At 35.7% G+C, this 26561-nt stretch overlaps 3 protein-coding genes across 10 annotated transcripts; 2 read left to right on the top strand and 1 right to left on the bottom strand.

Annotated features, from left to right (window-relative positions):
• Nucleotides 1–372: 372 nt before the first annotated feature.
• LOC113050384 (FYVE, RhoGEF and PH domain-containing protein 5-like) lies at nt 373–16752 on the bottom strand. 3 transcript variants are annotated; one of them, XM_026213303.1, is made up of 22 exons: nt 14734–14968; nt 14048–14105; nt 11773–13384; nt 11178–11283; nt 11037–11095; nt 10823–10853; nt 10612–10718; nt 10376–10496; nt 9993–10071; nt 9120–9170; nt 8319–8377; nt 8119–8190; nt 7929–7997; nt 6870–6953; nt 5940–6019; nt 5758–5851; nt 5518–5655; nt 3391–3493; nt 3182–3291; nt 2712–2834; nt 2483–2625; nt 373–1922 (listed from the first exon to the last, which is right to left on the bottom strand). In XM_026213303.1, the coding sequence occupies exons 3-22, from the start codon at nt 13377–13379 to the stop codon at nt 1886–1888; spliced, it is 3273 nt and encodes a 1090-aa protein (XP_026069088.1). In that variant the 5' UTR covers nt 13380–13384; nt 14048–14105; nt 14734–14968; the 3' UTR covers nt 373–1885. The 3 variants fall into 3 exon arrangements, with proteins under 3 accessions (XP_026069088.1, XP_026069087.1, XP_026069086.1); XM_026213302.1 differs by lacking the exon at nt 14734–14968 and adding an exon at nt 16624–16752 and having other exon boundaries at nt 11773–14105; XM_026213301.1 differs by having other exon boundaries at nt 11773–14105.
• A 1613-nt stretch (nt 16753–18365) lies between these two features.
• LOC113050396 (protein cereblon-like) lies at nt 18366–23372 on the top strand. 6 transcript variants are annotated; one of them, XM_026213329.1, is made up of 12 exons: nt 18395–18480; nt 18569–18633; nt 19400–19509; nt 19710–19912; nt 20080–20238; nt 20378–20543; nt 20917–20976; nt 21233–21317; nt 21404–21519; nt 21635–21699; nt 21972–22103; nt 22220–23372. In XM_026213329.1, exons 2-12 carry the CDS (start codon nt 18615–18617, stop codon nt 22395–22397), a joined length of 1293 nt encoding a protein of 430 aa, XP_026069114.1. In that variant the 5' UTR covers nt 18395–18480; nt 18569–18614; the 3' UTR covers nt 22398–23372. The 6 variants fall into 6 exon arrangements, with proteins under 6 accessions (XP_026069113.1, XP_026069112.1, XP_026069111.1 ...); XM_026213328.1 differs by lacking the exon at nt 18569–18633 and having other exon boundaries at nt 18366–18480; nt 20378–20534; nt 20920–20976; XM_026213327.1 differs by lacking the exon at nt 18569–18633 and having other exon boundaries at nt 18366–18480; nt 20378–20534.
• A 301-nt stretch (nt 23373–23673) lies between these two features.
• On the top strand, nt 23674–26535 carry LOC113050402 (von Hippel-Lindau disease tumor suppressor-like). Its single transcript, XM_026213336.1, has 3 exons — nt 23674–24255; nt 25156–25278; nt 25958–26535. Exons 1-3 carry the CDS (start codon nt 24060–24062, stop codon nt 26146–26148), a joined length of 510 nt encoding a protein of 169 aa, XP_026069121.1. The 5' UTR covers nt 23674–24059; the 3' UTR covers nt 26149–26535.
• The last annotated feature ends 26 nt before the right edge of the window (nt 26536–26561 follow it).

Raw genomic sequence — 26561 nt, 5'->3', positions numbered from 1 at the left:
TCTCAAAGTGTTTAATTACACATAACATTAGACTTTTTTTTTGTCCAGCAAAATACAAAATACTCAAAAGTAATTAAATATGTATTTTATGTATATAATATGTATATAAAACACAAGCCCGCAGAGAAGTGAAGTGTACAGTGGCATCAAGTACGTACACCCCCGCAAGAGAACAATTCTTCCTCTTTAATAAATAAACTACAAAATAAGCAACTTAGATAGCATCTGCACACTTCCCAGTGTCCAGCCATCTCATATATGCCATGTAATCAAAAACCTTGCCAGCTTATATGATGGATTGATAGTTAAAGCCGGTGCAAAACTTACAATGTTGCTACAGTCATTTTTTTTAATACTCTTTTTCTGAGTTTCTCAATATGCAAATGTATGTTATCTAACAAGAAAGATTATTAATAACTTGATAGAAGATCCATGTGGGTGTAGGCCTATACTGCATATCGTCAGCTCAGTAATGAACTTGATTACAGCCTAGCATTTTTTCTACATAAACCTGGTTAATTTGGATCATATTTATTCAGACACACACACACAAATATATATAGATATGTATATATGAAGAGAAAAATGGGGAGGTAGAATGGATGATGTAAAGCAAATGAAGAGAAAGGGATAAAGGGAGTTATAATGATGAATATGTCTCTTATTTGGGACAAGGTGTCCGTAACTTTCAGGTACTCCAGAAAACAAACTCTTATCCGTGCTCTCTCACTCTGTTCTGGGTCACATTGTCTCCTGGGGATGAGGAAGCAGGGCAATGCCAGCCCTCCCCTTTTCTTCAATTCCCTCTCACACACAGTCTCAATCTGTAATACACTCTTTAATTACCGAGTTGAAGATACTTAATTACTGAATCGCATTTCTAAAATTCACTCTCAGTGGACTCAACCTGGCTGTCAATGAAAATAAAACTTAAACAGCACTTAGGGGTTCAGAAGAGTTACAGAGATAATTATAAACTTGGTTTATCCTAAAGTTTCTCTATCTAATCCTAAACTGCATTTGCCTCATGAAATACACATAGCGTAGAACTGAATTGAAATTAACCTTATAGGGAACCATTATACAAAGCTCTGACTACCATATTGTTATGGTGTTATTTCAACAGTGGTCAACTCTGCAGGTATCATATGCATAACCACATTAGAGAAGCAACACACAATGGAGGATGAAAAAGGAAGTTGAGGCACTAATGAGGTTTGAAAACCCAAAATGAACACAATGACACTACAATCAATTGAAGTTTACCCCAATAATATAGTGACAATTAATCCTTCTGACAAACTTCTTACACTTTCATCTTTAATATGCATTAAGCCCTCGTATTGTAAATATAACATGGCAAGTGAACAGATTGGCATTTTGGACAAAAGATAAGTAAATTTAACATTACATCATCAAGTGCAACGAGAATACCAGCTCAGTTGCTAAATCCTCAATCTAAAATTAGTTTGTAGAAGTCACTGTCCAAATGACTGACAGCAGTATACATATATATATATATATATATATATATATATTACTAATATATTTTAGTGCTCTGGGGTATTGCATAATATATTATCGCATTGTATAATGGTTAAGTAAAGCAACATCTCACGCTGGAAGTGCTTGCTACAGTGTGCCTTTAAAAGTGTGTCTTTAGAAGAAGTATTTGGCACAAAATAAATGTCTGAGTGTGAGCATTTTGTTCCCTTGGTATTCCAAAAATATGCCTGTTGCGTCACATTAGCGTAGGGATGGTTGATTACACTCCCAGTAACACAGAGTAGTGATTTTTGAATGTGATGTGAAAATGCTTTGCTCTTGAATGATCAATAACAGATTTAATTGCTCATATGAGAAGACAAAAGCAGGACAGCTGATGCTACAGGACTGTAGCCTCTTCCATGGCATTGACCCACCTAGAACAGAACAGAATGGTCATATTATGTAATAGCAGAACATATATTTAGTATATATTTATCTAATGTTTTTAAAAAGCTGTATTTATTTGATCAAAATGAAGTAAAACAGTAGTATTGTGAATTATTATAACTTTACATTTCACATTTTCTTCAATGTATTTTAAAATATAATCTATTCTTGTGATTTCAAAGCTGGATTTCAATCAGTCATTACTCCAGTCTTGAATGTCACATGATCCTTCAGAAATCATGTTAATGTATTGATTTGATGCTCAAGAAACATTTCTTATTATTATCAACATTTGTGCTGCTTAATATTTTTGAAATGCTATTACATTTTTTCAGGTCGTTTAGATAAATAGCAAGTTCAAAAGAACAGTATGTATTTGAAATCTTCTGTAACAATGTAATCATCTTTACTGTCAGATAAATTTAACGAATCCTTGCTGAATAAAAGTAATAATTTCTTTTAAAAAAACTTTACTAAACCCAATACTGTATGTGCACATTATAAATGTCAATTTAATGTATTGTGTGGATGTAATATGTGTTTTAACCTTTGTGCAACGTGACTGTCCTGGGCTCTGAAAGTATAGAAGAGAGTGCTGTTGTTGTACAGCTGAAACATGCTGCTCTCCCCTTCAACCTCTGACCTTACAGAGAAACCCATCAGAGGGAGGGTCTCGCATGCAACCCTCTCCTTATATAAAAGAAGACGACATAGGGAAAGATTAGGAGCTGCATGTTCCAAGTTAATGTGAGCAAAAACGTGACACTGTGCATTACCTCAGGCTGTGGGTATGTGTAGAGAACTTTATCTTTTAGGAGGAACCACAGGCTTCTCCAACTTCTCTTGCTGTTCCTGCACCTCTGCAGCGTTCCACTCATCACCCCCTCGGACACTGTTTCCTATGCAACACGTGATGTTTCACCCCAAATTCAAAGGAAAAATAAAACATTCAAAGAATAAAAATTGGAAAGGGATGTAATTATTTGAAAACAATGCCATGCCAAAAATCTTAATGGTCTTAAAATAAGACTCTTTTAATAGCAAAACTTTATCAGACACTTTTATGACCTTTTAGCTCTTGACTTAATACAAGATAAATTACTACTGAGAACAACATAATGATGATATTTCTACAGTAGACAAAAAAAGAGTGTTATTAACAACATTTCAGAGTGATATAGGAGTGAAACATGATATACTGGAGTAATATTTAGTCCAAAGATACTATCAAGAGGTTATGGGATACCTGGTTGAACGACAGTTGGCCTTTGCGGCTCTTCCATAGACTTGATGGATGAATGTTTTGGAAGACAGAAGAGAGAGGTCGACTGCAGCTCTCTGTTAGTGTGGCAGCATCTTTTCAACAAATGTACGCACAATTATGAGGAGAGTCAAGCATAAGTATGTTTAATTAACAGAATTACTTTGAATGAATGAAAGACATTGTGGTTGTACCATGCTTACGAAGCTCACTGTAACAATGATCACACACTTTGGCACGTCTGTTCTTCATGTATTTGAGGGGGGATTTGTTCCTGCAACAATCTCTGCAAACAACCTGTAAGTAAAATATGATGAGAAAATCTGAATAAATATAGCTTATGAGTGGTTCTCTATGCGAAATGAAAATTTGCAGTATTGTATTCGCCCTCAGGTCATCCAGGTATAATATGTGTATGTTTTATTTCTTCATCTGAACAGATTTGGAGCAATGTAACATTTCATCATTTGCTCACCAATGGATTATCTGCAGTAAATGGGTGCCATCAGAATGAGAATTTATAAAAACATCATAATAATCTACAAGTAATCCGTATGACTCCAGTCCATCCTTTAATGTTATGTTGTGTGCATGTAATAAACAAATCCACCATTAGGAAGTTTTTAACTTTAAGAGGTTAAACTTTTGACTCCATATTATTGCTTTCTCCTGTGAAAAAGCCATCCTGTCTGAATCAGACAGGGTTCCTACACATTTTCCATTTCAAATTCTCAAATTTCCAGACCTCTCATAGGGCCCTATGAAATCCATCTAAACTCTGTATTTTTGATAAAAATTAAATTTTATTAATCAAAAAGCATGTTCATTAAAATCTCATAAAACTTCTAAATTTTCACATCAATTTATTAAAAGTTTAACAAAAAATACATGTTTAGGGCCCTATTATTTTTTTAATTTTTTTCTTTATTTTATTGTTACCTAATTTTGTGTTTTAGCCTGTCTAATTATTTAAATGCATAAAACAACTTAATTTATTCAATTTTTATTTTTTTTATAGCCTGATGAAATGTTTTTTTTTTTCTCAGAAATTATGTTGTGTATTTAAATTTTTTTCTGGTTATCAAATTAAGACATAAAACATTAATTTAATTTACCTTTTAATTATTGAAAATTAAGCTAACTCTATGTTTTGGTAAAAAGAGGGGGTTTACTATTAAAATTAAATCAGAAGAAATGTTGTGTGATTATTCCTTAACAGAGACACGCAGAACATGCAGGATCCATGCAGGATCCATATTTAAATCAACTTTTCTGGCTTAATATTTACAGCTACTAGTCCATATCACGATTTGATTTAAGTGTAATTACCTACTTTTGATTAATTCATTCAAAATCTGACAAGTGATATTCCACGAAATCATAGGTCCCTACTCTCAGTAGATTTTTGTAGAGCTCCACCGATATATTGTTTTGCCGATATTATCGGCCGTTATTAGCCTGTTACAGATATATTGGTATCGACAAATATGCCGCCAATGTTACTTTTTTTTCATTTTATCTTTTCATGCACACAAGAATCTTTTTGTGTCCTCGAGAAACTATTCACATATAACTGGTAATTCTTTTGCATGCTTACACAATTTCTAGTTTTATATAACCCATTTCCTTTGTGCATCACTGCCATCTTGCTATAAATAAAGCAAGAGCATGGATGGACAATAGATCTACTTGCTCAAAATTGAGCTTTCCTTATAGTAGTACCTCTAATATCAAGGCCTAATGTCCAATTTAACCTTAATATGGTGCTAAGAATGTTGTGAGAAGAAACCCAAAATGCAAAACGAAAACATGCACCTTGAACCAATTGCAGTAGTCGTGTTTGACAATCACTAAAGAATCACTAAACGGGTGCCACTTCTTGTATGATAAACTTATTTTAATTAAATTCTTAAATTAAAAAAATAGGTGAAAAAGTCTGCAAATGCAAATATTTTTTCCATACTCTGCTTTCTTTTTTCCATACTTATCCAGACCTGGAAATTACTTCCATCAAATTCCATAGTTTTCCAAACCCCGTAGGAACCCAGATCAGAATAGAAATATGCACAGATCAAGCACCATTTACAAGAGAAAGCAGTCGGATTTTGACGAGAGGACAAGAGGTTATGGACTTTTTTTTTACTGGAGGAAGCGACATTCACTGAACAGGATTCACCTGTGAGCAAATGATGTAATACAGCATTTCCCCAAATCTGTTCTGACGAAGACAAATTTATATACAATATGGATAGCCTAAGAGTGAGTAAATTTTCAGCAAATTTAAACTTTTAGGTGAAATATTCCCTTAAGTGTGTTTGTACCTTGCCGCAGGCATGGCAGTGATGGCGTCTGTTTGTAAGACTGAAATGTGAGTGACAGTTCATGCAAACTGTCACCTGGGAAACAGACAGAAGAGGAGGAGCGTTCTCGCCCAGACATATCTCTGGACCGTCCACTAACTAAAACACAAGTACACAAATGTATAATTTCAGAACAGGAAACAAAATGTCAACTCTTTCAGATGTTGACATTTTATCACACTGTATTTAAAGTTTCCTCACCCCAAAACAGTCCACTGGGTCTCCTGATATGGGGCCAAGATTCACTAATGTCCGATTCAGTGTAACAAACCAGCCATCTCGTTCGATGCACGAGCTGCACACAGGAACACATGCATCAGTCAAACTGCACAAATACACTACATATGTATGAGTGAGTGTTTGAGTTTGTGTATGTCACTTGCTTGGCAGACAAAGTGATGCTTATATCTTTAACGTCTATCTTCAGTGCAGTCTGACCATTCTCTATAGGTGGCTTGCTGACCTGAAAGACAAAAAAAGTGAAAAAGATTTAGTAATTATAATTCACATCATCTAGGGTTCAGATAATGAAATGAGCTCAAAAGAATTTGCACTTACAAGAGGAGAGGCGAAAATTAAAGAAGAATTAAAAAATGAGAAATAGACAAATAAAATAATATATGCAAACTAGAATAAGATGAGAATGATCTGCCATATTTTATTTTCTTGTTATTTTACTCATATTGAATTATACATTTTTCCTTTCTCATTATTTTAGTTCTTTTTATCATTTTGTTGTATGCATTTTATTTTCTTATACTGTTAACTTTAGTTTTTACTATTTATATGACATTTATGTGTGTTCTATAAAACACTTTATAAACACTGTTTCAAAAGGTACTAAATAAATAATGCTTTACGTGCATATTTGTGTTATTTAAGAATTACTTATATACTATTATTATATTTCCCAATATTATGGATAAGCTTTTATTTTTATATTTTCAGTTTTCATTTTTAATTACAGTTTAAGTTTTAGTAACTTTAGTCATTAATCATGTTTTTATTAGTTTTAATTTATTTTTATTTTATTGTAGAAATGTTTAATACTTCAACATAAACTTGTTTTATTTCATTTAGTTGCCAGATTTAGTTTACACTTTTTCTCAAACATTTCTAATTAGTTTTATACCTCATATTTATATTTGATTTTTAATTCGTTAAAACTGTTTTTTGATAGTTTTAGTTCAAAATAACCACATTACTTTAAACGAGTGTCTTGAACACTAAATATGGTGCATTAGTGAAAAGACAGTTTCCAATAACCATTGTGAATGAATAAACAGTAGAAGTGACCATGCTGTTAGCTTTACCTCCATCCCTGCCAAAGGTAATCTGTTGATGAGTCTGTATTTGCCATCTTGCTGAGGATATGTGTACAGCATTGTGTCATTCATCTGAAAATGTAAAAAGTTAAAGAAATACATAACATTGACAACATACAAGCATAATTAATTACTTTGGCAGGTTTTATATTTGCGAACACATATGGGGGTCACCGCCACAAATGTTCACCACAAGGGGGTGCAATCACATTGGTTTTGACCAGAAGTTTATTTTCTGCATCACTACTCTGTCAGTCAGTGACCACAGGCAATGTTTGTATTAATGCAGGTTGTCTCAAGAAGGTGTGATAACATAGTGATTTAGAACAAACTCAAAAGCTGTGATTTAACAAAGAGAATATGAATTGACTAAGATGCTTATTTCTCTGTGAAATTGAATCAATAGTCATCAGTTGCTCAGTCAGTATTTGTTTATTTGTTCAAACAACAAAAATTCAGTGAAGAATAAATCTATACAGCTAAACACAACCAAGATGAATCTTTGTAGACAGGACGTTGTGCAAACACTGGATTCAGACATGCCTTCCTACTGTCAGACACTGCCTGATAAGGCAGCATATTTTGTCTTCTGAAATGTTAATCAATGGTGCATAAGAAATGCCACAGACTCAAGCAATAAAATATGAGGGAAATCTGAGTTCAGCACTCTTGGGGCCACGTGCCCGTCTCAGCGCACAACTGTCCGTCTGGCTGAAAAGTCTACAGTATACTGTATTTCTGTCAGCCCATCTAACGTCCATCCTGTCACCACCTGTTCTGTTATCTTAACACACTGCTTTGCCCCGTTCCCACAGACTTATTCTGTGGTGAGAACAGCACAGCAATAACAATAGCAGATGTAGACATAAACACACACTGACCAACATCCTGTCAGGAAACTCTAAAAACAAGTAAAATAGCCCACAAACACAAAGGAGAGACACTAGAGACTATATAGAAAGAAAGCAACTGTGCCTCTTGCCTGCTCAACTAAAAAGTTTGATAATTAAATTGAAAAATGTATGTAAATAAAATACAATCACATACCAAGAAAAGGTGACGTGGCTGCTTGCACTTTCTGCTGACTTTCATCAAGGTGCCCTCTTTCACAAACACCTAGGGCACAGACACAGACAGACAACCTTACTCATCATTAATGCTTTGAAAACCCTAATAATTTAGAAAAATTCTGAAAGTTGTGAAGGGCATGTGATCAGTAAGCCATTGAATTCCTCACTCTTCCAGGCTGTAGGAGATCTGTCAGACCCAGAACACTGTGTTCAATATGGACCAAACGCAGGAGATCCGCCTGACAGAGAGAGAAAAGGAATACAAAAATTCCCATACATGGTACAGCAGTGTCATTAACACATACTGCCTTGGTTCCACACGCATAGACTGTCTGTAAGCACATTAGGCCAACAAACACATACTCACTCCATTCTTAAGGCTGTCATTAACATGATGCACAATATCTGAGACCACAACCAAAGCATCTGAGGGGAAGACAGACGTAATATTTAATACATGTACATTTTCACACATAAATATAGAATATATTAAATATTCCATAAAAAAACCGTCTCAAAAACATTATTAAAAAATTCATATATTATAATTACATAATCATTAGAAAAATGTTTCAAATAAATTAATATTAAGTCCCACTGCAGAACTTCCCAGAACATGCTCTCTTACAAACAGATGCTCTCTTACAGCAGCACTTCATAAATACATTATCCTCATAGATAAATGATGCAGAAAGGCTAGTTTAAAAAGATGACTGAAAATCCATGATGGGGTCAAAGGTCATTTGCCTTTTTGTGAAACTATCAAGAAGATCAGAGATATGCTGTTGCCTAAGCAAACCAATTATACACACTGAGAGATAAGACCAAAGGTTTCGTTTGTAATTGCAAACATGTCAAGATAAGAATCAAACATCAGTTTCTTAAATTGATGAAAACTAATTTGGCTTCCTCTTCTGTAATCCAAGAGACAGAGAAAAAATAAAAACAATATAAGAAAAAAAGTGTAAGCTTTACGATACTTTTATCTGTCAAGTCAAGTCACCTTTATTTATGTAGCTCTTTTAACAATATAGATTGTAACAGCAACTGAACAGCATTAAATAGGAAAATAGTGTGTCAATAAAATAGAAAGGCAGTTCATCATTGAATTCAATTATGTCATCATCCAGCTCAGTTGAGTTCATCTGTGAGTAATGCTGCAGTTTACCTTGTGTTTTTTCAAACTCTCTGGAGTCTGGTGAGAGGTTGTTCAGGTAATCTGTTAGAAAAAAGCACAACAAAAAATAAAGCAATATTAAGCAATACTACAGGTCTTGGTATAAGAATTCAAGATACATTTTCTTTTAACAAAAACGGCTACATTTTAAAAAAATATATAAAAATGTATTACAATTAATAAGGATATCAACTTATTAGTTAAAGGGGTCATATGTTGCGATTTCATTTTTTCCTTTCTCTTTGGAGTGATACAAGCTCTTGGTGCATAAAGAAGATCGGTAAATTTGCAAAGACTAAAGTCTCAAATCGAAAGAGATAATTTTTTATCAAAGTTAAGACTCTGCCACCCCCCCCCCCAAAACAGCTCATTTAAAATACACCCCCACATGTCTACATCACTATGTGGAAATATTTGCGTAATGTCGCCCAAATGTTCACGCAAAGAAAGAATGTGTGGTTTCAGTAACCACAGTTAGTGTTGAAGCAGCCATGTCGGGGAGATGCTGTGTGTATCTAAGAGAAAGCAAAAGCATTTTATTTGGACTTCCGAAAGTAGGTGCATTTAGGAATCTTTAAGATCACTTACAACAGAATAGCAACGCATTATGGACAACTGTTTCGTGAACCTAGGAGAGGAGGTCATTCTGACTTTGCTATGACAATCTGGTGCTTGTGAATCAGCTACTGTAAGTATGTTTTGATAGAGGTGGGCATAGAGGACCTACAATGTTGTACCATTTTTGAAAAATAATCTGTTTTTGGACAACTAAAGCATGTCAACGCATTCTATTACACCAAATACACAAAATAATGATCTTTAAAAAAGCATCATATGACTCTTTTAAACGTATTTAGAATTCACCTGTTAGCAGCATACGGTACTGCAGGATACGCACAATGACCTGCAGCAACTGCTTTTTTAGGGTCACTGCATCTGGTAGCTGAGACACAAAACACATGCTACATTATGTAATGTGTATAACATAGATACATATTTAAATACATGCCATCTGAGTAACTGAACACACAACTAAAACACATTTACATGTTATCGTACAATACAAAACACACGTGACTTGTAATCCAACAATGCAAAACACACACACCACTCAAATCACATAGAACAGTTACTGCACATGTAATAAATGATAGTGGCAGGTTGATGGATATGCCTAATAATAAGAATAGATTTGGTTCAGTTAAAGTTGTCAATCAGTGAAAACACAAACATCATAAGTCCCTTACTGTGCTTTGTATGTGTTCCAGATAATTCAATTTTTCATCATAATGACTGATGTAAGAAGAGAAAATGGAAAACTCGTTCTTCTTTGCCAGGATGATTTCAGCAATGCTTTCATTCTGATCCCTGATGAGTGGAGTGAAATGGAGAAAACAGATGAAATGATGACAGGTGGACATTATTCGTGGATGACAAACAACTGAAGGTAGCAAATGCATGTTTGTGGGTGAGAGACTCTTACCATTCTTTAAGGCGAGTCTCCAGTAATGTGTGGATGCTTTGGTGGAGAGTATAAATATCAGGTAGCTCTGTCCACACTGTCATTATCCTCTCATCTGCTTCAACTGACTATTGTGTGAAAGTTAGGGAAAAATAACTTCATCGCTATGTTTCTACTGAAATCCACAGTCACACACAATGTCAATGAGAAATAATATGAGAAATAAACCCACCTCACAGAGAAGTTGTAAAGTCTTAACATGCCTTAAAATGAAGGGGAAAAAGCATGGACTAAATAATAAAGGCTATTTCTATTAAATTCAATTCAGTCATTTTTCAAACACGAATTTGAACCCACTATATAATAATTGTTTAGTCAATGAGGAAATAAAATTCTGCCAATCTGCTCATAGATGAACATAGATAGCAGTTGTTTTCATGACTTACTGGGCCTCACTATCCAGAAGCTCTTTGGCACTATAGAAAGCCCTGGAACAGTTGACAGTCTGAAATAAAATGGCAACTGAGTTGATAATAAATTAAAACAAATCTTTGCAAGACACAAAGAAACACTAATAATAAGCTTACCAGTTTGTCAGATGCCTTGGTCTTTTTCTCTTGTGTACAAGCCACACCCACAGACACACCTACTGTTCCATCTTGTCTCACATTAGGAGAACAGAAAGTGTAGAGGCTAAATAACAGAGGAAGTACAATCATGAGACATTCAAAAAATAAATAAATTAACTACACAGACTTTTAGTTATCAGGAATGTAACACGTTGAGCTTTTAAGGGCTAATCTAAGTAATATGCACATCTAAGTAATGCAAGGATTGCGTTTGCATTATATCATTAGTCTATGTAAATGCATTTTTCTAAAGTTCAGGTTGTAAAATGTCAAAACACCTTTTAATTAAAAATCACTTGAAAAAATTAAGTTTGTTTGAACATCATATTTTTAGATTAATAAAATAGATCTATCATGCATTCATATGTCTGAGATTTACCTAAGAATTGCCCATCAGGATTTTGATATGTTAAATAACACATCTGCTTATGATTCCACCTTTTTATGAAGTTATAGTGTCTAGTTTCTCTAAACTAGATTTTGTCTAATTCTGAGCTTCATATTAATAATATAAATATAATTAAACAATATATCAATTTATAAACAATTGTACCTATCTGTTTCTTGCTCAGATGGCTGACTTCTGCCCTGGAAGCCTGGCAGACTGCTCATATCCACATAACCATCAGTATCACTCGTTGAACTCTGATTTCGTTGACTCTGAATGACTGGATTCAGGAGGCGAATTTGCACATTCTCATAGTGAGACACAGCATTTTCAACATTCTCATAATCTGAAGAGTCTGTATTGGGAGAGGAAAAAGATCGAGGTTTGGAAAGGGGATGGGGCTCAAAGAGGGAGCCTAGTTCCATAGAAATGGTGCTTGAAGCCAAATCATTATTAAGGGTGAAGTTTAGTCCCTGTTTTTGTCTATTCTTTTGAAAGACAAAGGAAGAAGGTGACGTAGATGGATTGCAATCTAGAGTGCTCTGCAAATCAGGGCTGCCAATGTTATGCCTGATAAAGTCCAAGCGTTTGCATGAACCTTGCGGACTTGACTCAGACGAGGACCTGGAGGAGATTGAGCGATTATCCATCACACTTTTACGATCTGATTTCCTAAGGAATCGTAATGGCAGAAGGTATCGCTTGAACCCAAAATCAGGCTTCTTGCAAGAAGCGGAGACTTCGTTCGTGAGGGATGGAGAGCTTTTTCTGATTGGTCGTTTTGTGATGGATGCAAGTTCAAAAGGGGGTGGTATATCGACTCGTGTGGCATTAACTAATTTTGAGGTGCCTTGTGAAAGACATCCTAATGAGCCTGTCAGTGCAGGTCTACTATCTCCGATTGAACACTGATCTGTATAGAAGGAGCCTGGGTGTAGCATAAGCCGCCTATTTCCTGTTTCAGGGCTACTCATTAGGTCAACTCTCTTCCTGGGGGTTTCCACAGATATAGAGCGAGTCATCAAGTACTTCCTGTTCTGAAGGAAGTCTTTAGCTTGGATTTTTGGCTCTGTTTCTTCATACACATGATCTACTGTGAGTTCTTTTCCCTCAGATCTACTCAAGTGGTCACTTGCAACTCCTTCTTCTTGTTCTTCCCCAACACTCTCTTCTTCTTGATTTTGTTGTAAACTTCGGCCTTGGCTTTCAGGTTGCTGCTGAATGAGTGAAAGAGCGTTGATGGCATCAAGATTTAAGGTGGAAGGTATGGCATCATCATGCTTAACCACATATTTGCTACAGTAGTTGTGATTTGCATCTGCTACATCATCATCTGAGACCATCTCAGAGCCAAATGGCTGAGAGGAAGAAGAAGAATTTGAAAAAGAAGTCAGATCGGACTCAAGGAGAGTTTCACCTTCACTCTTTGATGAAGGACAGTCAGGAGAGTCAATAGCAGCTGAAGGATCCTGAGATGCACTGTCATCTGATAAATAATGGTTTCCTTTATCATCCATTTGCTCTTTTTCTAACTGTATTTCATCATCCTCTTCCTCAATGGAAGTTGAAGACAAATCAGAGCCGTTCAATCCCTCCTCCAAAGTAAGCATCATAACATCTCCATTGGCGCTCTCCTCTGTTTCTGTTATTTGGAAAGGTTCTGTTTGTTCAAAAAGGTCACACTCGGAAAGTCCATCTTTGTCTGCTAACGCCTCACCAGCATCACAGATATCAGGGAACATCCCATCTATGTCTTCTTCACTGGAAAACATTCTGCCTGGAAATGTACCATTTGGGAAAAATGCTTCAATGAAAGTTTTATTTATGCAAATTTCATCATACAGGAATCTGTCTGTGCACGCAGTGCATCCATAAACTGCATTAGAAGCCAACTGAACATCATTAGACCTTTTATGTGATGTTGATACACCATTTTTAGTCAGTCTCCATGCTATCGTTCCAGTGTCCTCTACTTCAATCTGTTCTGTCTCTATATTATCGTCCACATCTCTCTTACTGCATGAATCAGAGAGAAGGTCTATTGACTCTTCCTCAGCCTTAAATGTCTGAAATGTCTCACCTTCTTCTAAACCCTCGACAAAATCTAAATCAATTCCCTGTGCTAACTCATCCCCGCATCCTAACTCATCTCCCTGTTCCACGATAACACCAGGTTCGGTCTCTTCTACTTGCATTGTCTTTTCCATATGTTTTGTTTTCTCTGTCTTCCTCTCTCGTGACCCCTGCTGTTCCAGTACTATATTTCTACGCATTTCCGTCATATGCTCTCTTGAGTTTGGAGGCCTTAGGCTTTTGTTAGTGTGAAGCATACTGAAATACATGTTTTACTGAGATGATACTGGAGTTCTTTTCTTGGTTTGGACGCAATTTTTGATTTGGGTTCTTGAATATCAGAATTATTCAGGAAAAGATGGTTTACATTTCCTCTTTAAAAGAGGCTCAGCCTGGAAGTGTCATCTGGTGTCCAGGGCATGCTCCTAAAACACAATAAGAAAATATTAGTAATTAAAAAAATTGATTTTGCTGGAGAGTAGCATTGTAAATAAACATTGTAACAACTGAGGGCATAAAAAAATAGTTCCATCTGCACTGTAAGAAATAATTATTTCTTTGATTATTGGAAAAAGAAAAAACTACTTATGTCATCACACTTCAACATGTTTTATTCAAAGTGTTTCTTACCGATTCTTTTGTAATTGTTTAACAAGAAATTTACTATCAAATTCTGAATAAATTTTTTTTTTTAAGTTTATGCGTTTAAGATTTTCTATTTACAGATGAATAACTCCAAAAAAACGTATAAAAAACAAACAAAATGAAATTTACAATAAAAACATCGGATATCACATAATTCTAAACTCACAATTGTATAAACACATTATAAGGTGTTTATTATCTTTACAGATTTAAACGCTTTGCTTTATTTTATAAGGTGACAGTAAAAACTGTCCACCCGTTTTAATCGCATATTCCACTCTAAATTCAATAATATTTCACACACTTTTAGACATTTAAATTCCCCACAGACACGTACTCTCGTTTTCTAAATGAAGTTAGGCTACAGTACTTGGTTTTCATTACCACACTACCACGGTAAAAGCTCACCTGCGCTCATTGTCGATCATCTAGTATCTGAAACACGTAAAGCGATGACAGGCCAAATTCATTTGAACACGATGTCGTAATCCAGTAATTACACAAGATTATAACATGAGATTATATACAGACTACTTCTCTTACTTAACTTGCGATATAACAGCAGTACAGGACATCGGTAGCGACCAGCACGAGCACGAGCGCGCGCACACGCACTCACGGACGAGACTTCGCCTTGACTTCCTGAGGAAAGGGCGTCAGGACACAAAATAAAAACAGTTTTTAAATCAAGGCGAAGCTTTTTTTTTATCGATATATATATAGAGAGAGAGAGAGAGAGAGAGAGAGAGAGAGAGAGCGTGTAATTCAAGAGCACAATGATATAAGGGAGAGAGAGAGAAAAATATATTTTCTCTATATCTATCACACAATATGAATATAATAGATATTTAAAATAAATATTAAACAGAAACTGGACTTTGGTCAAAGTTATTTCAGGGCAGTATGGCCTTCAGAGGTTAACATTACAGGAAATCTCTTATCCTGCATAACATTCCTTAACAACAGACATCCAAAGAGCAGGAATGGAGAAACTTCTGTGTTCTAACATTCGATTTTCTTGGAACATGTTCCTAGTGACAATTGTAAAAAATAGTAATACAAAGCTTTCCTAATGCACCAAAAGACACACACACAAGTCCCCATAGTGTAGAAAAACCTGTACACACACAATCACACAAGCTTTTAGTTTGACATTCAGATTAGATCAGTGAAGTGAATGCAGAAAAACAGCATCAGGACTACAGAATAACATTTCATGTATAATATCTCATACTTATGTCAAGTAACAGGTGAAAACCATATAGTTCATGTCACTGTCTGTTTGTAAATGCAAAAATGGCTAAGTAAAGTGAAGCTAGCACTGAGGAAAGGTCTTGCATCATTAGTTTGTTGATATTAACTTCAGTTACATGTGAAGTGACCAAAAAGGATAATCCAGGAGTAAAATCTGCAACTGTTATTTTTACATGTACGATTTATAGTAGGAAGCCTTTTCTATAGGCTTAAATAAGGCCATGACCTTTCCCCAACAACTCTACAGAAATGTGCTTCCTTCCTCAAACGTCTTTAGCCTGAGTTTAGTCTGGATTAGAATGAACATTCAGTTTTCCAAGAGTACAATGAAAGAGTTAAACAACCTACTTCAAACCTAAGACTTATAACTAACTTTAGCTTAATGATAATTTTTTTTTCTGTAATGTTATTTGCTATAGATTGTATACAGTTGTCCATCTTATTTCTAAAATGACATTTTTTTTTTGTAATATCCTGGGTATTGAGCACTGAAAAGTGTATTTATATGGGAATTTTGTGAGATGAGCTTCTTTATTTTATTATTTACCTATTTGCATCTTTATTGCAGCATGAGTGGGATTCAGAAGTGGTTTCTTTTTAATTTCTTCCAGATTTTAGCAAATCACTATGTCACAAACTTTTGATGAACAAGAAAAAAAAGGAAAGTGTACATAATACACTGGATCACGTCATGCATGGTTTCTTCTTTATACATCCAATTTTTTATACCTTTATTTCTTCTAAAATACATATTACGATCTCCTGGACGCTCCTTTTTTTGATATACAATGACTACTTAACAGAGGCTGAAAAAAATAACAAAATTCTCTTCTCCTGTTTACTCACTACCTAAATATGAGGGGCTTTTTTTTACCCTTGATTAACATTACTGCACATACCTGTAGGCTAAGCAATCTGAAAGTGTAGTCAGTCATAACCTGAATGTGTAATTCTGGTACCCTCATTCACAGTCCAAAAAAAAAAAAAAAAAAATGGGAGGTGATATCTCACTGGCACACAGAGGATCTGCAGTGTCTGACTCACCCAGGTTTGTAGTCATCAGGTTAAAGTGAGCAGTTAGCAAACCTGCTGTAGACAAATGTTAAGTACGGACACATACACATACTGTACACACAAAGACACACTAATGGTGGAGGCAGACACACTGACACAAAATCACTGTTCATCATTTGAACAAAGAAGGGAAAAAACACCCTGAACACTCCACCCTTTCCAGTTCAAGCAGGAAATGCTGAGCATGATAAAGTAGGTTGAACGTTTATCCAGGATTGTGTGTTATCTGAGCGTCAGTCCTTTTGATCATACTTCAGTTTGTGTGTTCAATTTTAACTGCAAACGTGAACGTTTACCAGTCAATATTGAAATATGTTGAAGCAGGATATTACTATAAATATTGTATCTTAGTTAATGCACCAGCTCTGACTGGAGAATTCTGTTTTATAGCAGCAATGAAGCAACACACCTGTCAATATTAAGAGTTTCTAAATACTCCAATCATTAAGAAAAGTTGAGGAACTGACACAAGGAAATATCACCTGTAAACAAACATTTTATGCTTTTTAACATTTTATGGTTCATAATTTCAGAAAACAAACTAGTGTCTTAGCACATAACTATTTGCAACAAGTAATGTGCAGTTTAGGTAAAGCTTAATTGTGTTAAAAGCCAACACATCAAGATCTATGAAATGTAATGTTTAACCTAAGTCTCATACTGGTGAATCCCTGAAGGGTGCTATTTTTGGAAATGAAAATTCTTAGAATTATTTCATGTAAAAAAAAAAAATTAAACTTCAGGTTAAAATAACCTTTTTGTTTGTCAGCTCTCAAACGGCAGTTCTCTACAGAATAATGACAATTATGCAGAGATTTTTTTGTTTGTTTATTTTGAAGTTTTTATTAATGTAGTAATAAATAAATAGGAAAAGAAAGTACAACTTATTACTTATTGTAGTTTTGCTAGTATTGTAGTGTGTTTTATATATAAAAAAAAATATTAATGATGCTTGTTTTACATTTAATTTCAATTCAAAGGCAAAGCTTGGCACTTTGGGGCTTAACAAGGTAAGAAATTCATAAATATAAGCAGACATACCTAGTTATACTCATATACCAATCATCAACTTCCCAAAATAAATAAGTTTAACTTATTGAGATTAATAAGCAAATAATTACGCTGACCCCTTTTTCGGTACACTTAAAAAAATGATTAATTGAATTTATTTAAAAAAATTATGGTAAGTGATTGCAATCTATTTATTTTAGCTACATTTAAATATATTTTGCTGAAAGTTAATCAACTAAATTAGTTTATTTAAATATAGCTAAAATAAATTGTTTGCAACCACTTACCATAATTTTTTTTTTAGTTAATTCAATTAATCATTTTTTCAGTGTATGGTTCAACTGACTCTTTCACTTGTTTGTTTAGTGAACACAACTTTTTTTAGTTTTTAAGAGCTTTTTTCATAGACAGTAAAAGAAAGCTTTTTCAAGTCTTTTAAGTGAATTAATCGTTCTCGTTCATTTCATTCGTGAACGAAATAGAAAACAGCTCTTTTCATTCTTGTGTTAAGAAGCTGACTTTGTGGGGGAAACTCCTTTTCTAGAGGATCTACATACATTTATGAAAACGCAAAAATGTAATAAAGCATTACAAAATTACCTTGATTTACATAACTCTGATTCAAAACTGATTCAAAAGATTCGATTCACTTGTATGAGTAAAAAATACTATCCCACTAACATCCACTCGCGTGATGGCGCTGTGTGCTGCGCATGTTGAGAGCGGATTGTAAACACACGGCTATGGCTGCTGAGAGGGGCGGAGGCGACAACAACGCTAACGACGAAATGGGGAACCAACTACAACTTCAGCCAGGTATGTATGCCTGTTAGTTTCCGAATTAACAAGGAGCTATAGCAGTATCAAAAGCTTGCCAGCATAATGTCCTCATCAGAACATGCAGGGAGATCTTTATACACACAGATCCAGGTCTGCAGCTGTCGCCGTGCATGACAGCTGACGAACATGGTGAGCTCTTGATATTTAAAACACTTGAGTAAAGATATTTTGCGACACTTTATGGAGCTGTAGCCTAGATCGCTGCAGCAACATCATTGAGTCAAGTGTGCACGCATTCTTTAGTATTATTGTGTTTTCAGCAGGCTTTTGTTATTATATTTATTGCATTATGAATGTAGCTTTATGCATGCCCATTGTCCTCTGTATGATTGAAACCGAAAGTAGGTTGAAATAGGTTGTAAATGTAGATGTTGTTGACAAAGTAAAAGTCTAAGTAAATAATAGCACAAAATACAGTAGATAATAAGTCAAGTAAGTGAAAGTGTAAGTAAATAATGAAACAAAATACAGTAGATAATAAGTCAAGTCACCTTTATTTTTATAGCGTTTTATACAGCAGCTTAAAAGTATTAAACAGGAATTCAGTTCAGTTAATACCAGTGTTGATGTTGTAAAATTCATGAATTATTAACAAATTTGACTCCACTATAACAATAGTAACATTATTCAGCTCAATTCAGTAGACATTTTGTCAGTGCTGTCGGATCATATCTGTAATATTACTGAATATTAAGTGTCATACTAGACCACAATTAAGCATTGAAAGGAACCCAAACTCCACGAGGTGACAGAAATGGAGGGGAAAAGACATGGGAGGCTCAGTTTGGGGAACCAGTTCTCTTCTGACCTAAATGAATAAACATGGTGTGATGATGATTGGGATGAGTGAAATTACATTATATGTCTAATCTCGATCTTTCTGTTTTTTCTACAGAAAATGAAGAGGAAGAAGAGGATGATATGGAGACGGAGGATCAAGACGGTGAGGATGCAGAAAAGCCAAGTATTATAAACTTTGACACAAGTCTACCAACTTCACATGCAGTGAGTGTCATCTGTCATATAAGGCTAATAAGTTTAAAAACATTTTAAGATAACATAATAACTTAAGTCATTTTGAATTCATTAGCGTGCACATAATATGCAAATAGTTTATGGTCAGAGTTTTGCTATATGTCAAATCTCAATCTCTCAAAATATTTTTTTTCTGCATATTTGTCTGCATTTGTGTGTACGTTGTAAAGTATCTGGGCTCAGACATGGAGGAGTTTCATGGCCGTACCCTGCATGATGAGGACAGTGTGCAGAATCTGCCGGTCCTTCCCCACATTGCTCTCATTCTGATCCCAGGTCAGACGCTACCCTTGCAGCTTTTCCGACCACAGGAGGTCAGCATGTTCCGCAACCTCATAAGCCAAGACCGCACGTTTGCAGTGCTTGCACACAGGTATCCACAGACACAAAGTGCAGAATAATAGCTACTCCACATTAATGATCCCATACCTTCTCGAGAACATTATCCAAGCAGGTTGCAGTGGAGGGTTTGCAGGTGTATTGATATTTCTTACATTTGTACATGTACTTTGTTGTTTGACGTGTTTCTATCCCTCCCAGTCCTGATGTGAGTGGCGCGGAGATAAAGGCAGAATTTGGGACGACTGCAGAAATCTATGCCTTTCGTGAGGAACAGGAATATGGCATAGAGACAGTGAAGATCAAAGCTGTTGGACGGCAGCGCTTCAGAGTGCATGAGATACGCACACAAGCAGATGGGTAGGGGTATACACATGCTTTCACTACAAAATGTACTGTAGTAATAAGCCACAATGCTATTTTTCAATAAACTCTGGAATTGAATGTAAATGACAACACTGCCGTACACAACTTTTTATTTTATTTTATTTTTTTTTAGGATTCGTCAGGCAAAAGTACAGATATTACCTGAGAGGATTCTTCCAGACCCTTTATGTGCACTGCAATTCCTGCCCCGCTTGCATATACACACACCACAGACCAAACAGTCACAAGCAACACCACCGCAGGACCGGTGCAGCCAGATTTATAGACAGGTGACTGATGTAAGCACACATTTCTTGAGATCAGTATTTCTCAACCAGGGGACCTATTAGGAGGCCTTAGCAAACTTGGACTGCAGGATGACTTACTTAATTGTGGTTAATGTAACTATATTGACACTAGTATTTCTTAACAATATTTTATGGTTATAAAACTATAACCTTGAATATTGGGTTGGACAGTGGTGGTAATTGAGTCAACGTTTGAGAATCACGTCTTTAGATTTAATTAGACTGAATTAGACAGGTTATTCTTCTTCATCATTGTTTTGGCATTGCAAAACATATTAACTTTTTAAATGTAAAGTCATCCTTATAATCGTGGGTAACATAAATATTTCTTAATATGTATTGTTCCTCTTACCTTCTTTCACAGAAGAAGATCCATGCTAGTATGACCTCGTGGCCTCCCTGGGTGTATGCCTTATATGACTCTGTGAGTTTGATTTCGTATTAAAAATCTTATTATACATTTTACATTATAAACTTTACAAATCTTTATTTTGAATAGAAAGCATTAAAGGGGTGATTCTTTTCAAAATTTTACCCTTTTATAAATGAATAGTACTCTTGACAAATATTTTTGAAAATGTACAACCATCAACAAATGTACAATCATTAATATTTCAATAATATCAGTGACCGCATTTTAGCACTGACTAAACTGACTGGTTGTGTATGTTTCTCACCAGAAAGCTCTCATGAGCAGAGTAAAGAAACAACTCCATGAATGGGATGAAAACCTCAAAGATGAGTCCCTGCCTACAAATCCCACAGGTACACAGTAGGTACAGGCACGCAGATGCTTTTTAGTTTCACACACACAGTCTACAGTAATTTAGAGAGTGTGTCTCTCCCTGCAGATTTCTCATACAGGGTGGCCGCATGTCTACCAATAGATGATGCTCTGAGACTGCAACTACTGAAGATTGGCAGTGCCATCCAGAGACTGCGCTGTGAGTTGGACATCATGGACAGGGTGTGTATGTTTAAGGTTGCTTTTAAGTATATTTTTGCATTGATTGTTTATGCATTGTAATATTGGGGGTAAAAAAAGCGTAAAAAATATTTATGCACTTCACGTTTCCTTACAGTGCACCTCTCTCTGCTGTAAACAGTGCCAGGATACAGAGATAACCAGCAAGAATGAGATCTTCAGGTCAGACATTGACTTTTTTTTAAAAAAACACTGAGAATTTAGCCACAATTTAGTCATGCTTAAAATATAGCTCACCCAGAAATGCTATTTCTGTCTTCAAGTTGAGTTTTTATCTTCTGCTGAACACAAAACAAGATGTTGTGAAGATTGTGGGTAACAAAACAGTTGTTGGTCCTCATTGATTTCCATAGAATGGAAAAATAATTACTAAAGAAGTCAATGTGGACTCAATGTGGAAAACAGTTATTCATTCAGCACTCCTCTGTTTTTAGTCTATCTCTGTATGGGCCAATGGCAGCATATGTGAATCCACATGGTTATGTTCATGAGACGCTTACAGTTTACAAGGCCAACAACCTCAACCTGATTGGACGACCTTCCACACTGCATAGTTGGTTTCCAGGGTGAGATTCAATGCTTTTGTACGTGTATTTTATCATTTGAAATTTTATTGAATCCATCCAAATAATTAGCCATTTTCATGTAAAATTACATTTATGTGATGTATTTCTTTGCCTAGGTATGCGTGGACAATTGCTCAGTGCAGAACCTGTGGCTCTCATATGGGCTGGAAGTTCTCAGCAGTAAAAAAAGATCTGAGTCCACCTCGGTTCTGGGGTTTGACTCGTTCTGCCCTGTTACCGACAATCCCACAGGGAGAGGAGGGTGTCGAGGGGTCACGCTTGTTGTGCCTGTAATGTGATCTGAGGATTACTTGTGAACTTTAACCCTACAACCCACAAGCATATGCTCCCTAGGGGTCTCCTCTATCACCCCAAAAACATGAGACCCCAAAACCTCACCCAGAAAGAGAGAGAGAAAGTGTGTTTGTGAGTTTATATGTGTAGATGTGTGCATGAACAGGGAGAGGAAAGAAAAAGGGGACAGGAAGCATAAGATACAGGAGTAGAAAGATCAACAGAATGCAAGTTGTTGCCTTCACACACCTTGTGCTGTGTAAATTACAGCCTGATACGTGCAATATCATAGCAGATGGGCTCTCTAAGATACCAGTCTTTTGTAATGCACTTAATTTACTATCTAGCACTCTTTGCTTCATTATTGCTGCCTAGATAAGAGTTAAGCAAGATGCCATCTTGTTTGGATGTTTGTGAGTATTGTGTTAAAATAGGGACACATTTCTAACACCAAAGTGTGATGATCTCAATTAGTCTGACAAAAAGTCTTTTCATGCCTACTTTTAGCAACATAATCAACAGTCATGTAGAATACCTCAACCAGTTAAATGCTCTTGGATGTCTAAGCTTCTACAAAACAAGATCTAAACTGCTTGAATTAAATCATTCCCATCATGCCATGTCCCATCTGCTTGTGTTGGGTACATGTGGCACACAACTCCTGGCCAAAATTGTCAGCCGGTCAATAATAAAGAAAATGTTAGGGAGTTACCCAGTATGTCATTTAGACTCAATATCAAGAACAACTCTCAAAAGGTATTTTGTGTTTCTCAGTTCCTCTGTTTTGCTTCGTTCTTTATTATTGTTTTATTTGGATACAGTTTACTTGAATGATGATATGATGTCTGTGTTGAGTTAAGAGCCAAAAACATGTATCCAGAACAAAACTGGCATGCTGAGAATCTACAGTCTGCATTGAGAAACTTCCTAAAACAGAAAGATTCTATTCACATGTTAAATAAATTGAGTGCAAAATACACACTTTACTCAGAAAATCAGCACACGAACATGTTCATTTTTCACCAGTCAGTTACATAGATGTAATAATAAAAAAACTCACACACACGTGATACATGCTGACTTGCATATCTGTAATGTTTAAGAGTTTAAATACTGTTCAGTATTGATAAATTCTCATCAATAAACCGCTTCGGAAAGTCACAGCGTGTATAATCTGTTCTCCAAGGAAATTTCTAGGACAATTTATTAACATAGCCATAGCTTGAAAACAATATTACAATTTGAAACGTCTGTTTTGCATAATTTCTACTTTTTCTTATGCCATTTTTTTTGTAAAGAGAAGTAAACAGTCGATACTGTAATAATTTAATGTTTGATTTCTAGCACAAACATTTCATGGGGCATGTTGTAATTCCCGAAAAACCACCAGAGGGAGGTGTTGCTCAGTTGCGCTGTCTTCTTCACTGGCTCTCACATGATTACGCAATCACAACAAACGACTGTCTGCAAGCTGTACAGACGAATGTTGACAATCACGTACACACTCTGTTCTCTCAATTCCCTGATGCTTTGGGCTGTGGCTTATGAGTTCAGGCTATGTAGAAGCAAACTTTAACTTCTCTAATGTTAGTTTGTGTATTTATTTGTATGCAGCGTGGCTAGTGTTCGTATCTTTGAATTGGTCTTGTCCAGTCTCTGTCGATGCCTCAGGAATCTCCAGAGGGGCAGCAACCGCTGCCGCTGGTCCGATCTCTGGCTAGTCGGATACCGGTCCATGTGGTGTTCTGTAACCGCAGTCCGCGAGTCGTAAAGCCCGTCTGGATCAACTTCCGCGGGGAGCCGCAGCCATACGTAGATATTCAGCCATACACCGGAAAAAGAATAGCAACTTATGTGGGTTCGTACGATTATTGTTGCATTATGGTCTAAATAAATTGGGAAAGTTACTTTGTAATACGTTTGACTTGTTTAGGGGTACTACTTTCAGCCGGTGTTCTGTCGATTTGTCCTACGCTGTCAGATTTTCCTACCTCCCACCAAAACAGTGGGTAGTACAATTCCACAACGAAAATTCTACTGTAAAGTTATGGTTTATTAACGTCTACACCTACCACAACCCTAATCATACCCTTACAGTACTGCAAATACAGTAATTATGTGTTATATTCGCGGTTGTAGCTAAAAGGGATACAGTTACAGGAAACCAACAATAAATATTATTTTCTACCAATTAGATTGTGTTTTTATTAAAGTCTACACCTACCCCAGCCCTAAACCTACCCTTACAGTAATGCAGATACATTAAATATCGTTGTTTAGCATGAGACAAAGGACGCGATATTGATGTGCGCGTGCGCAGTAAACCCGGGTAGGAAAATCTGACGGGGTAGGATAAAATGTCAGGACACCGGCTATACATTTGATCCATGTTTCATGCCAGTCAATGCACAAAATGGCTCAACCCTTTTTTACAGTCTATGGGCAAAACAAACTGTTCAGAACACCAGCATGTTTGGGTTGATACCATGAACTAACAAAGAGTACACGGATACAGCTGAAGTGGTTTCCCAAAAGTGATTTTTTTTTTTTATCTCCGTAAAGTCACTTAAAAATTAACCAGGAATTTAAATCCATTTACATCTTAGTTTCATGTTTTAGTAAAAAAAAAAAAAAAAAAGACAAAAAAGAACCATTTTAAATATATTGTCTATGTAACTGAATATGGGTTAAGTAGTGCAATGATCTATTTGAACAAAACTGATACTGATTGCTGATTCTGTTTATCTGTTTCTGCCAGGACATCCATGGATGTTTCGGGATGCAGAAACTGATGATCCAATGGTAGTCAATAATAAAGAAATGTATTTGCCATCCCACCTTGAAACTGGACAAGTCTCATTTCCCAAAATCACATTGCCTGGTATACTTTTTTTAATTGACCGATAACCAATTGACCATTCATTTTATAAATTACAGTTCTTACACTTATATTGAGATTGCTGTAATAATTGTATTTCAAGGCATTGCATATTACATTTTCTGGGAACACCCACTTGTCCACACACACACACACACACACACACAATTGATCCTTCGCAAAGACCCACCATGCTTCACTACTGTTGTTATGTCTGACAAGCATGGCGTTTTTACGCTAGAGATAATGTTCACACCCAGTGAAAAAGAGCAGGTTAGGTATGGATATGCTTTAGGTATGAAACAAAGGTTCAGCTTTCAAATTTTGTATTTTTTTTTTTAGAAATTCAAACAATAAATACAGTTTCATGAAAGCTTTAAGTGGCATGTGAAGCATTCATCTCTTCCTCTTTACTAGTTATAGCACAAAATAAACATGAACGAATATCAGAAAGTATATTGTTTCAACTGCAGCAAGATGTTATATTTTTCAAGTTCAAGTCCCCCATCATTAATCTACTCTGGTTTGTTTGTCAGATAAAATGGCAGATTCTGCGTTATGATTGGTCAGATCGCATGGCAATCAAACTGCCAGTGAAGGGTCAATTATAGGATCATTAAGCTTTTTTTGTTTTTTTGTTTCATCTAAAATGTACTTTCCACCTTATATTTGTGTTAACTAGTGTTGACCTTGCGAGATCGCTGTCTGCAAGCTGTGAGGCGGTTGGTTCGCAAAGAACATATCTGTCAGCTGGAGGTCGGCCGCTGCCTACAAGATGACCTTGCTCAGACACCCAGCATTCATGCCGATCTACGACGCATTGGCCAGCGAGTGGAACAGAAGTTACTGGAGAATAGAGAACAGCAAAACTGATGAAAATATGAACATTAATGTGATTGTAAATGAGGGCATATTTACTGAGCACACACGTGCACCAGCTCCATAAATGGATAATAATATAGTCCAGCACTGTAAAATACATGTTGTTAATAAACCTCAGATCAGAAGGAATATTTCTTAAGCAAATAAATGCTTTAAACATAGGTATTTTTACGTTTTTCAGGAACAGGCACCGAGTCCACAGAAAGAACTTTAGAAAATGCAGATTTTGTGTTGTAGGCACTGATCTATAATATATATAGATCAGTGGTTGTAGGCCTTGCAAAATTTTTGGTTACAGTTCTCTGTATACTTCTACTCTTTTATCAGCTTTATATTTGGAAATATCTTTCTAATTAAAAAAAGTTTTTATGTATGTCTATGTGTATAATTATATATATATATAT

This window comes from Carassius auratus, chromosome 31, assembly GCF_003368295.1.
Source record: "Carassius auratus strain Wakin chromosome 31, ASM336829v1, whole genome shotgun sequence".
NCBI classification, from domain to species: Eukaryota; Metazoa; Chordata; class Actinopteri; order Cypriniformes; family Cyprinidae; genus Carassius; species Carassius auratus.
Note: the sequence above shows the minus strand (reverse complement) of the source record. Positions and strands in the feature narration are given on the sequence as shown.

What these genes read in the sequence shown, in the direction of transcription:
- LOC113050396 (XM_026213325.1), top strand. Translation starts at nt 18,378, where the DNA reads ATGTTGAGAGCGGATTGTAAACACACGGCTATGGCTGCTGAGAGGGGC. An exon ending in TTTATAGACAGGTGACTGAT is followed by an intron (nt 20,544 to 20,916) that starts GTAAGCACACAT and finishes CTTCTTTCACAG; the next exon opens with AAGAAGATCCATGCTAGTAT. An exon ending in TGTATGCCTTATATGACTCT is followed by an intron (nt 20,977 to 21,232) that starts GTGAGTTTGATT and finishes GTTTCTCACCAG; the next exon opens with AAAGCTCTCATGAGCAGAGT.
- LOC113050402 (XM_026213336.1), top strand. Translation starts at nt 24,060, where the DNA reads ATGCCTCAGGAATCTCCAGAGGGGCAGCAACCGCTGCCGCTGGTCCGA. An exon ending in AAGAATAGCAACTTATGTGG is followed by an intron (nt 24,256 to 25,155) that starts GTTCGTACGATT and finishes TGTTTCTGCCAG; the next exon opens with GACATCCATGGATGTTTCGG. An exon ending in TCCCAAAATCACATTGCCTG is followed by an intron (nt 25,279 to 25,957) that starts GTATACTTTTTT and finishes TGTGTTAACTAG; the next exon opens with TGTTGACCTTGCGAGATCGC.
- LOC113050384 (XM_026213302.1), bottom strand. Translation starts at nt 13,949, where the DNA reads ATGTATTTCAGTATGCTTCACACTAACAAAAGCCTAAGGCCTCCAAAC. An exon ending in CCAAGGCATCTGACAAACTG is followed by an intron (nt 11,096 to 11,177) that starts GTAAGCTTATTA and finishes ATTTTATTTCAG; the next exon opens with ACTGTCAACTGTTCCAGGGC. An exon ending in TACCTTTGGCAGGGATGGAG is followed by an intron (nt 6,020 to 6,869) that starts GTAAAGCTAACA and finishes TTTGTCTTTCAG; the next exon opens with GTCAGCAAGCCACCTATAGA.